The sequence below is a fragment of the Tachypleus tridentatus genome, chromosome 11 (assembly GCF_004210375.1).
Source record: "Tachypleus tridentatus isolate NWPU-2018 chromosome 11, ASM421037v1, whole genome shotgun sequence".
Lineage (NCBI taxonomy): Eukaryota > Metazoa > Arthropoda > Merostomata > Xiphosura > Limulidae > Tachypleus > Tachypleus tridentatus.
This window is the reverse complement of record NC_134835.1, coordinates 88744303-88757471: the sequence shown is the minus strand read 5'-3', so window position 1 is coordinate 88757471 and position 13169 is coordinate 88744303. Positions and strand designations below refer to the sequence as shown.

The 13169-nt window shown below is 35.2% G+C and overlaps 1 protein-coding gene across 4 annotated transcripts in view; it reads right to left on the bottom strand.

The window, feature by feature from the left end:
- Positions 1 to 13169, bottom strand: part of LOC143232718 (protein timeless homolog) — a 201229-nt gene that overhangs the window by 139605 nt on the left and 48455 nt on the right. For all 4 annotated transcript variants that reach the window (XM_076468461.1, XM_076468460.1, XM_076468462.1 and 1 more), the window contains one exon: positions 11131 to 11395. In XM_076468461.1, coding sequence (XP_076324576.1) covers positions 11131 to 11395 — 265 coding nt within the window. The remainder of the gene's footprint in view (positions 1 to 11130; positions 11396 to 13169) is intronic.

Genomic DNA, 13169 nt, shown 5'->3' with positions numbered 1-13169 from the left:
TGATGTTACATATTTAGAAAATGCCCACTCTATGTATTTATCAAGGTTATAGTTAAATGATTCATAGTTTGACATTATGTGTCACAGTGGACAATCAGGTTTGTGAGGTTTGGAGGTACCACATAGTTGTGGAGTGTGTGAGTTGGTCCTTCTTAAGTAAGAATAAAGGTTTTCTGAGATTGTGTTGGTTTTTCACCATTTGTAGTAGTATTTTGTTTAATTTGTTTTAATGTGTTTTTGATAGATTTATATTAGTTAAATTTGTTTGTATCTGATAAAATGTTCATTTTTTGAATGTATTCATTATAACTATAGCATTGCCTTTATCTGCTTTTAGAATTTTGAATTTGTCTTGTTTTAGGTTGTTTATAGAATTAATATCTTTTTGTGTGAGGTTGTTTTTTATTTTTCTTTTCTGTAACATTATGTTGATGGTTTTGCATGAAAATTCTTTGAGAAAGTTGTTTAAGATACTGTTTTAGGGAAATAGATGCTTTCAGTTCTACCTGAAAAGATAGGTTGATGGTTGCTGATGGAACTGTTGTCAAAGTTGCCTTCTTTCTAGTGGTTCTTTTCTGTTGTTTTGTTGGTGTTTTCAATTTGTGTAGAATGGATCACCAGTCTTCTAGCTATGTCTTCCAGACAAGCTTTCATTTGACAGATAGAATATTTCTAGGTGTTACTGTGAAGTTGAGTCCTTTGTTGAGTAGATGTATCTCTTCATTGCTTAACTGTCAGTCAGATCTGTTAATTACAAAGTTTGTTGATGGTTTGTCATGTTGGTGTCTTCTTTTTTTTTTGTTGGCACCTTAGTTTATCTAGTTTTTGTTTTGATACACACCCCCAGCAACCAATTAGCAACCCTCATAAAATTCACTACAACCAAAACTAATTATAATAAATACTTTTGTGCACAGCACATACAAACTATCATACAGGCAATAACATAATTTTCAAACCCTGTTAGCTGTCAATTACACTTATCATAATAATAAGTCTGTAAGAAAATAGAAACAATTTTTTTTAAAAAAAAGCAGCTTTCAATTTTTCATTTATTTGAATATATAAACTAATATTTTTCTTACATTTTTACAATAATCATATCTTATTTCATATAATCACTACCCATTCAAGTAAAAAAAGTCAGCAGTATTTCAAAAACAACCATTTCAAGCAGAATGTAGTCTTTAACCAAAATACTTCTTTTTTGTATGGAGTGAACTATAAATGGAATACTTTTACTTTCAACTTTTTAAGCAAATATGAAATGTTGGTCAGATACTTTAAAAATTACTAGCAAAATAAAAAAAACAGCTCTTTTATAAAAATTACCATTTACTTACAGTATGAGTTAAAGATTACACTAATATATATATACATGAACATTTATCAACAAATTGTGCCCCTCCCTTCTTTCTATTAAAAGTTTTGAGTGAAAGTCTGGTATGTGGAATCATTGGTTAGAAAATAATCATCTATTAATTACTTTTTCAGTTTACCATTTTCCTTGTTCTTTGCCCATCTAATCATTTATGCTTGCTCCATTCTTTTATGTACCCTTGGTACAGTTTAATTTGCAAAATTCTCAACTAGTTTCAGTACACACTTAATCTAGGTCCTGTATATAAGCACCTTATTTAGCTAATGTAATTACTTTTTCAAGACTTGTATTGGCTCTTAGAGCGTATGCAGTGTGAGAGAGTGTCAGTCAGCAGGGGTAAGTATTATTAAAAGTACATTTTCAGTTTAAAAAAACGTAAACTTCAAAAACATACTTACTATCTACTGACAATGTAGCCAGAATCACACACTGAGAAGGTGGAAGGACCAGTGCAAACATTACCCATAAAGAAAGCATTTGCATAGAACATAAGTGTACCAAGGTAAGACTTTCTCTTCAATCTGAGGAAGTCCAAGAGGCACCACCCCAGGCTCAGAATGACAGGATCATGTCAACCAAAGGAACAGAACTCATTATGTCTGGGAATTAAGAACATTCATCCTCACTCTCCCAACCAAGCGGGCAAGGAACATTCCACTTTCCCCTGGAAATATGAAGGAAATGTGGAAAACTTTGTTGAAACAAGGACCTAGTGATGGAATCACTTTGCATTTGGAATTATGTGGAGATAGCGGACCTCCTTCCATGAATATACTAAATCAACATTGATCAATGGAAGTACCATGCACACCCCAACTGAATAACACAACGTCAAATCTGAACCAGTGTTACAAATTGGCTCCTGTGAAGGCAGGTGCCATTCCTATCCGGGAGAAACATTTAGGAACTGAGGTAAAAGGGCTCTCAACTTTGTCCTCTTTTCCAAGAGTGGAGGAACACACTCTGACACTCCAGAAGAAAAGCCTCTGTCTACTACCCCAGCAACTGAAAACTGGATGTGGTGAGGACTCCCTAGTTACTCTTGTAAAATCTGGGAGGTAATGTACAATGAAATAGTCCTGATGAACAATGCAATAGGTGAATCAAGTTCTCTAAATTTTTAAAAGCAAACCAATCCCAATTTATTCAATCCAATGAACAGCACTGACAGTTAGGATCCCCTTTAGCAAAATGGTGGCATTCCTGATGGGTGTCCAAGGAGGCTTCACCAAGTTTCCCCGTTATCATTGCCTTTGGGACAGCACGGACACCGCAGCACACTACAACAGGAAGCACTGGCCACAACAGACCAAGTTCTCTGTGGGGAGGCACAATGTCAAGTGTGAGCCACTAGTGGACCTCCAGAAGGTGTTGTTTCCACCATCACACATAAAATTGGGTCTTATAAAACAATTTGTCATAGCTCTTGATAAGGAGTCTGTAGCCTTCAAGACTTCTTCCCTAAGCTGTCTGAGGCAAAGTTCAAAGTTGGTGTCTTCGTTGGAGCACAAATAAGAAAGATCCTGGAGTGCATAGAATTTCCCAAGAAGCTCAGTAGGAAGGAAAAAAAATCTTGGGGCAGCTTTGTCGCAGTGGTTCAGGGCTTCTTGGGCAACCACAAGGCCAAAAAGTATCTGGAACTGATTGAGACTCTGGTGAAGAACTACAGCAAAATGGGCTGCACGATGTCCCTGAAATTCCATATCCTTGATGCTCATCTTGATAAATTCGAGGAGAAAATAGGAGCATACTCAGAGGAGTAAGACGAGTAAAACATGATGGGAGACTATATTTGGGGGCTGATACGTAAAAGTGATTTACCTTACAGTCGCAAATCTCGAAAAACTACTCACTTCTAAACATTTTTATATAATTTTAGTATACATACATGTAAATCTTGACTCATATGTTGTTTTATTCAGACCTTATATATATGAAAATGTGCAAATTTGCCCGTTTTTACATAGAAAATAGGTTAATTTCTAAATTTCATTATCCAGGTCACAAAAGCAAAGTTTGAAGGAAATAATGGCCATTTTCTGCACTTCTACAACATAAGGAACTAAGAAATAACACATACTATCTAGAAAGAAAATTTGTGTCACATAGTGTAATCAGGGTCTGAGTGGTCATAAAGGTGGGCAAATGGATTGGTAAGAAGTATTTTTCCCCCTTCTCTGGCTGCCAGTCTTTAGAAGAGAAGACCTATTTGGGTAAATCAAGACAAAAGTGGAATGATAGAGTCTTAAGCACATACACTGTAAACAACTTCAATTGATGATGTCAACAACAAAGATATACAATTTAAGTGAAAGGTGATACAAATAACATGGAGCTAAAGGCTTGAAGGGATGATGAGACAATGCATGTAAAACAATATTAAAATCACAGTTCAGTGATTGAAAAGCTCTTTCTGACAAAGAATGCAAAAAGACTTTAGTAGAACAGATATCACTGGGAGTCAAAATCCTTCCTATATTTGGAATACTGGAAAACAGTTGATAAGGAAGCCTTATATAAAGCCACAGCAGTCAAATTAAGACCTCTTTAAAAAATCCAAACAAAAATACAGAATATGGTAAATACTATAGGAGAAAGATGGTTTAAATTCCTTTTAATATATCACTCACAATAAGTGTGCCATATCTGTTGCTAGTCTTGACTCAGGCAAAGGACCAAATAATTTCCAAGCATAAAGAATGAATTTCTGAACATCTGGGTGTGGAATGTCTGATCAAAGTTGTTTCAACAGAGACAGCCAAAAAGGGAGTGCTAGAGGTGGACATTCCTGCAGATACTGAAGAAGAGGAAACAATATTTGAGCTAGCCAATATGATACTATCAAGATAACTCAACAGAGTGTAGAATGAACCATAATTAGAACTGTGGGTAAAAGATGAAATGGAGAAAGAGCACACAGATGTAAACCTGTCCATTCCTGATTGAATGCATCTACTGCCAACACTTGAGGACTTGAGACCAAACAACTGCAGTTGAGAATTCCAATGAGTTGCAAATCGATCACTGGAGATGCAAATATAGAGCAAGTCCACTGAAAAAGCTTGTGATACAGCATCCATTCTCTCTGAAGAAGTTGGTTAGGCCAAGACAAATTATCTGCACTTAAATTCATCACTCCTGGAATACTGCATGCTAAGAGACTGATGAGAGTGAGCCCAGTAGAGAAAATCCTAAGCACAAAAGCAAATATCTAAAAAAATGTCTGCTCTCTTGACAAGAAATCATAGATACCACTGTGGAATTGTCAGAATGTATCATGACAATTTTCTCCTTCAAGAGAGACAAGCCTTGAACAAATTGCCCAGTGTACAGCAAGGTGTTTGACAGCATTGATGTGGAAAGCAGTCTCATCTTCTGTCAAAATTCTTTGTAATTCCTGATTTTGAAGATATGCTCCCCCCCACCTCTGAAGAGATAGATGCATCTTGGGATGAGATCATGGTATTGATACCCCAATAGTGGTGTTGTTTTAATCCAACTACCATTTTAAATCTATGATGTTGCTCCTGGATAAGAAGAATTGATGATCAAAAAGACTGGAAAGCATAATAAAATGGTAATGCAGTGACTGCTTAAGGAACACCTCATATGTGCTTATCCCAAAGGAATGAAAAATTTGAAGGATGCCCACATACCAAAACAGAGATAATCATCCATGCAGTAGAAGAAGGAATAAGTAGAAACTTGACTACTCCTTCCATAACTTGAAGCCTGATGGGAGTTAGGTTGAGCTGGATTTAAGTATGTGTTGAAAAACACACCCAGATGGACAAGATATTGAGTTGGTGATAGAATGGATTTCTCCAATCTAATAAGAAAATCTGCTTTTGTGGATTCCTAAAGGAGAATCTAGGTGTGTTACTCTGCCAACTGAAGAGATGGTGTCAGATTGAGCCAGACTTCAATATAATATTGTGTGTACAGGCCTAAGAAATGCAAGTGATGATAAAAGCTGATACATAGTTAAACAGCTGCAACCTGAACTGCAGCATCTGACTTGTGCATGAATCGTAGAATTCTCTGGGATGATTCTGCTATGAGACTGTGCAGACAAGAACCTGTAACATTGAACTTCATCCTCCAAAGCCCTGGTACAAAGTGCCATCATAGGTTGACAAAAGATTCCATTGTAAAGCAAGCAGGATCCAAAAGTTGATTGAGCTGACAAAAATTGATGACTGGATGTCAACCACATGTATTCTCAGGTACAATGAATAAATCAGAATAAAATACCAGAATGGGATCAACACTATCTACTATCCTTTCAACTAACAACTCTCTTATGGCCCGAGAACAAAGTTACACTCATCGTGCATCTTTTGGAGTGGAAAAAGTAACAGGTTATGAGGACAATGGAGATGGTGATGTGAACTTAATGATCAACCACAACGTCAGAACTTGAAGTACCCATAGATCCCATGGTGAAAAAGCTCCAGATATCCAGCAAATACTGTAATTATACTCCCACTGCACTACACTAGAATAGTCACTGATGCCTTTGTTGCCAGTCCATCCTAGCAGAAAATCCTCAAAGATAAGGACAGACTTTACTGTGGGAACCAATAGATTGAGAGACTGAAATCAGGAGGTTGGAAGAAAAAGAGCTTACTGTAACTCCCTAAGGGCTGTAGACAGTAAATGACAATCTGACCAAGGTAGATGATAGCAAAAGCCCCAAGTCATCCTAAATTTGATATAGGGAATGTTGGTAGGTATCAAACAAAAGATAAATAGCTCAAGACAATATTGAGAGTAAGGTGAATCTGAGAAAACTATGTTCCATTTAAAGTGAGCACAGGTTCCAATCTAGAACTCTACAGGTCCAACAGGAGGTCCAGTCATTAAGAATCCAAACATACCTCTCTTGGAAATGGTAAGCCAAAGCATGATGTTCAGACGAATGTGAGGAACAAGGCATAATCTTCCCATCATGTATCCGAGCAGTAAATCTCCCAGCATAAACAGCAATATCAGGAGAAAGAGGAAGAACTAATAGTTGTTTGCCATCAAAGAAGTAGTAAAAAATGCAACCAAGGAAAACCCTAAAATTTCACAAACCCGTTTAGCCAACGGAAGAAAAATGGTGAGAAGTGGCTGGTCAAAATTGGCCTTTGTTGAAACCAACCTTGTAAAGGAAGGACTGAGAAAAAGCATGTCTAAATTACCCACAGCTACTCCTCAGTCATTTGCAAAAGCTCAAAACCCTTCAAAGAGACACCTCATTCAGCATATATTTGTGAATCTCACAACAGATCTTGGTGTCACAGAAAAAAATCTGTAACACTGTGATGAAATGAGGAGTGATCTGCTGAACTTGTTCTGTGTCATAAATATGAAGATTCTGATAAGGCCAGTACTTTTGGTGAAAAATAAAACAAAGAGAAAAATTACTGTGAATTGTTCTCAGTTTGGTCACCTCTAAAAAACATTTGTCCAAGACATCATTAATAGCTAACACCATTCTGTTTTTCTTATAAATGATTAAAGGCCTTGGGACTGAAACAACCTCAACCTATTCTCAAACTTTAAATGAACTGCTCGTTGGTCTAGTGGTATGATTCACGCTTTGGGTACGAGAGATACTGTGTTCAAATCCTGGATGAGCCTGTGTGAATTTTGAAACACATGTGGTAATGTATTAAAATTGAAAATTATAAATTGGAATTAAATCTTATTTTAATAGAGATTGTTACATACATCTTCAGAACCTATTTTTTTCACAGACAGCAGGATGGTGGCCATGGAATTCAGAATCGGCTAAAGAGCATGTAACAACTCACCTGCCGAAGCAACTAGCCCTGAAAATGGATGGTGCTTGAGTGTCGAGCCTACACCTGGCCACCATGGCAGAGAGTTGGAGGCTTGTGCTGCAGTGAGTAGGAGAGTCGCTGCAGCGAGCGTTGAAAGTGCCAGGCTTGCCTGGAGCTGCCGCTGGTACAGATCTTGGTGGTAATAGCAACATGCACATATGTCTCTTGTTCTTCACTTACCCTTAATATCACTTGAATTAAAATTTTTTACTTCATTTGTTATTTTTACATTTAGTCATATTTACTCTTCACTCAGAAATAAAGAGTAAATTGGGTGTTTTCTATAGTGATGTATGCGAAAATGAAAAAGCTTAAGGTAGATTTCTGAAAACTTATGTGTAGTGTTGTACTTGTAAACGAAAAATAGCAAAAGGAAGAAGTTATAACTTTTATGGCATTTCATAATGCATTTGCTACTGCTCTGTATCATTTCAAGTCTGACTTCTGTAACATTATGTGCTAACCACCACAAGGCAAAAGTTGAAGACAATGAATTTGCTGAATTTGATGAAGATGAAGTAGTACAGGAAAAAGAAACTAAAGATCAAACAGAAAGCAAACCCATAACTATAAATGGTGTTGAAGAGGGTGAAGATGAAGTGAAAGCTGAAGAAGAAGAGTTTGATCATTTTGGTGATGAGGAAGAATTTGAGGGCTTGGAAGAACAATCAGATCAAAAAATTAACCCTGAAAAATCTGACTTGAAAATAACTAAGATTCCTCTTCATTTGTGAAGTAAATGGGAAAGTTTTTACATGGATTTTTTACGGTCCGCAGATGACCTAGGTATCAGTTGGGGTGTTGTAGTTAGTAAAGAGCAAATCAATCTTCTTTCACACCACAATTCCCCAGTAACACTCTAAACAGCCATTCCAGTTCAATTAATAGAAAAATCGCCACTGAACTCAAAATTACCATTAAAAACTTGAAAAACACTCCCCCCTGACATGATCAAATACCAAATATTATCCTCAAAAAAGGCTCCAATCTCCTATTACAACATCTCACAAACATCATGAATCTCTCACTAAGAACAGATTATTACCCTGACAGTTGGAAAAAACCTATTATCACCATGATTCCAAAGAAACAAACAAACAGGACTAATCCTGACAACTTCCGTCTAGTCTGTTGTCTTGGTAAACTGACGGAGAAAATAATTTCAAATCGCCTCCTTCATTTCTGTGAATTAAATAACATCCTCCCTGAATCTTAAAACACTTCTAGGAAAAATAAACAAACAATAGATCACCTAACATGACTCACCAAATCAGTTTACAAAGCAGTCAATAAAAATTAGATAACCATAGGTGCATTTTTAGATGGTTAAAAAGCATTTGACAGTGTTTGGTATAATGCCAGTAAGCATAAGTTAATTAAGTGGTACGTAAATCAAACTATTATCAAATGGATATCAAACTTCCTAACAGTTAAAACAGTTCAACTTAGAGTCAACATAACCTTGTCAAAATCTTTCAAAATAACTGCAGAAGTGCCCCAAGGATCTGTCCTCTCGCCACTCCTTTACATTATTTTCGTTAGTGATATACCTTTCCCTAGTCTAACTTACACTTACAATTAACAATATGCAGATGACATTGCTATCTGGAATATTTCTAGAAACCCGCTAATGACCATGTCTTGAGTTCAGGAAACACTAAATCCTGTTACAAGCTGGAGCAACAAGTGGAAAGTGGTTTTATGCCCAACAAAAATGCAAGCAATCACTTTTTATAAGAAATTAAAAAGGCACAGAAAAATTTCTAGAAAAAGTAAACATCTCACTCGGCAACATGCCTATTAACATGAACAAGCACATTACATTCCTTGGCATCACTTTTGACTCCAGATTAACATGGAAAAAACATGTTAACAACATACGTTTCTCCATCAAAAAACGCATTTCACATTTGATAAGCATAACTAGCAAACACTCAAAATGCTCACCACAAACCATAATTCAAACATACAAGGTTTATATCTGTCCATTGATAGAATACAGATGTCAAGTCACATACAGTATGTCTAACAACACAATACAGAAGATCCAAATACAACAAAATAAAATATTAAGAGCAGCAAACCGACTACCAACATACAAACCTGTCAACTACGTACACAAAATCAGTAATTTACCTACATTCAGAAACAAACTCACAGAAATATTACTTAAAAGCAGAACACAGAAACGAACTAACTGCATCACTATATAAATCAGCCAGCACTCCTACAAAATACATCTCACCATATAACATATTTCAACAATTACAAACCACTCAACAAAATACATAATGATAAATAAGGTGAATATATGTTTATATTTATATGTATTTCTTTTCAGATCCAAGCACAGGACAGGTTAAAACATTTGGCGCTTGTCCTGTGAAAGTGGGTTTTCTCGAGGCACTCCTATTCCCCCCCCCCCACATCCAAATCTCAGGTATTAGATCTTTAGATCCCAGTCAAAGCAATATTCATGCCATTTGAGTTGATATCTCGTTGGCTTTTTGGACTATGGGCTCCGGCCTGGCCTACTTCCCTTTGCCGCCTTTGTCTCTCCCCCTTTCTCACCCTATCATTTTCATAATGCCCCATCTCACTTCATCATCTTAAACATGTCAAGTCAAATTACAAGAAAACTTCCACGTAAAAGTAGATAATCTTCCATGAGCAGGGACGAAGAGGAACCACAACATTCCTGACCACCCCTGTTGTGTGGAGAATTTGTCAGATTTCTCTCTAAACTAAACCCCTGCCAAGTTCGTTTGCATTTTTTCTTATCTCTCAGACACTGGGCTGTAATATCAAATAAACTACTAAGTTCACTAAAAATATCTTGAAGTAAAAACATGTAAAATAAAATTACACTATTTGAGTTTACTATGTATAGAAATCCATGCGGGATTCTTGTTGTCTACATGAAAAATTATGCTTGGCCATTATTCAGAAGTTTGAAGAGAGCAATTTGCTTATACTCTTATCAATCCCATTGAATTAAGTCTGCTGGGCTTAGAGAAATAATCTTCCATTATTGTTACTACCTCACTTACTTCTATATGCCTCTTTAAAGAATTTTTGTCAAACAAGATGATCGAGTTCAATTGAGATATCATTGTACAGATTGATATGCTCACAATTTGAAGCAGATTTATTTCTAGCAACAGAGAACCTAAAAATGTCAAGCATAAATCTGAGCCAAAAAAATCTTTTTCAGGAGACCAAATATATTATTATTTGTAAATAAAGAGAAGCATATAATTCATCTGCTGTATGCCCTCAAAGTCTACTTTAGTGCCACAAAAGTTGCCTCACAAGTACTGGCTTTTAGTTAACTGACAAAATATTATTCCTAGAAAACTATACATTTGATTTCATATTTTCTTTTAACCTTTACTGGAGTATGTAAAAGCAAAACTTTACACATATTATCTATTTTCTGAGTGAAAAAAAAAAAAGATAATAACAACAGTTTGGTTTAATATACATTATTTTTAGGCTAGACAGATTTGAAATTTTGTTATAAAACCTTAATTTGAAAAATAAAAAAAATCTTAATAGTTTTCATTGCAGGACTATCCTACCATACTAATTAATATATTATCAAGTTTTAGTTCTATGTTTTTGGTGAAAATCCTGCTTTCAGCCATCTTACTTTTTAATAATTTTGACCATCGTGTACAAGTGTTCTAGCTCTCTGTAGTCATGCCTGGATTATAAATTGACAAAAAGAAGCTACTGCCCCTTCAATATGACTGAATATATATACTAGAACTCAGTAGTATTTTATCAGCTAGCATCCACTAACTTCAAGTCCTGTTGTTCATTACTTTTCATTTATGAATTATTAAACACATAATATTATTACTACTTTAGAAACTAACATAATATTTATTTGGCAAACACTAGAAGAATTCATACCTTTACAGAAGACATGAGAGAATTATAAGCACTGTTCAAAAATTCCACACAAAAATCACGCAAGAAAAGACGAATGCTCAATGTAGACCTTCTAGTAACATCAAAATCCTGCTGAGGTCTCCTGTTTTTGGGCTTTTTTCTAAAAGCTTTGCCTTGATCAAAATCTAAAAACTGATTATCAGCTAAAATTCGATGACAAATAAGATCCCTGTCACTAACAGACTTGACATTTCTCACACAAAACGTTCCTCCAAACCTAGAATGTCTGAAATAAATATAAATAAAAATACTATTTTTCATCTTCCTAAAATGTTATATCAGCTTGTCATGACAGCTTTCAGTAATTACCTTGATTATCAGATATAATTTGAAGATAATAAGCTTTGATTTTTGTATTCAAGAGTAATAAAACCAACAGATGACATTAAAATTTTCTGAGATCTGTTTACCAGTTCAATTTCCAATGTTAAATTACAGAAAAATTCACTATATTAACTATGGATTGTTCTCAATTTCTAAAGAAACAAGACCAAGATCTAAGTATGAATGTAAAATCTTGCAACTATTGGGAAAGATATGTGCTTAATGTCTTAAAAGGTATGTGCTTAATTTTTACAAACTACAAAAACACTATGAACCTGCCTGAAATGCCTATATTAACCACAGGTAAAACAAATATATATAAATGCAAAACAAATTCTGTTTCCTTCACAAACTTGAATAACCAGAATAGTATTATACAAAATGGTGAATAATTTTCTCTATCTTTATATTTCTAGGAAGTTTGTTTAAAGAGAAAATTATCAATAATGCACATTCTTTTTACAATTACTTCTTAACTGACATATTTGTGAAATGTTCATCACTGCATATCTTACTTATATCCACTTACAATTTAGTAACACATTCATTTGGAAAAGAAAAGCATTCTTCTTAAAACTGGTTTTAAATGAATGAAGTAATTACATAAGTACACCCTTGTGCAAATTAATTGAAACAAATGGTCATTTTACAATATTTTCAGCATGGCGGCCGATGTAGGCTCACTGGACCTGCTGATTTCCTTTAATAGTCATTTTTTCACACAGACAGCATCATTAGCTGTGTTTTGCAGTATGGTCAATCTATTTTTGGGATATATGATGAAATATTGAGGAATATTACGTAATTCGAAATTGCGTTAGAAGAACAAGGAGACCAGTCAAAAAACAACTTCATACCAACTCAATGAAGAAAAAACGGTATCAATGGGGTCTGAAATACAAAAACTGGATGTGCAAGAACAATGGAGGAAGGTGTTATTCAATGTTGAGACTCATTTCTTTGTACAGGGTCAAAGAAGTCTGCATGTTCACAGATCTCCAGGTGTGAAACTTTGAGAATCTCAAATCAATCAGTTCGTAAAACATCCCTTGAAGATGTTTTAGGACTTTTTCAGCTACTATGGTGTCAGAGGCTTACATATCTTAGAAGGCATGATGCAAGGACCACAGTACATCGAAGTTTTGCAGAGAAGAGTCATTCCAGAATTGAAAAAGATTTCCAAAAGGATCTGGCATTTTTCAACAAGATCTAGCTCCGTGCAACACATCAAAACTTGAAGAATTTTATTACTACAATGGTAATAAAGGTGCTGGACTGGCCTGGAAACTCTCCGGACTTAAACCTATTGAAAACCTTTGGGCGATTTGTAAAGAAAGACTTTGGGGAAAGACTATACTATGAAAGTAAGCTAATCAAGGCCATAATTGAGGTGTGGTACCACAATCCAAAAATTAGTAAAGATTGCAGTCAACTCGTGGACTTGAAGCCAAAGCGAATTAATGATTTTCTGAAAAATAAAGGTGGTCATATCATGTATTAATTTATGAGTAATTTTTGGACTGTCAGAAATAAAATGCAAAAAATTGAAAAAAATGATAATTTTCTGTCTTGTTTCAATTAAATTGCTCAAGGGTATATGTTCAATATTTCATTATTTTGTGTTGCTTTATAACACAAAAACTGATAAGCTATTAACAGTGTAAAAACACTTGCTT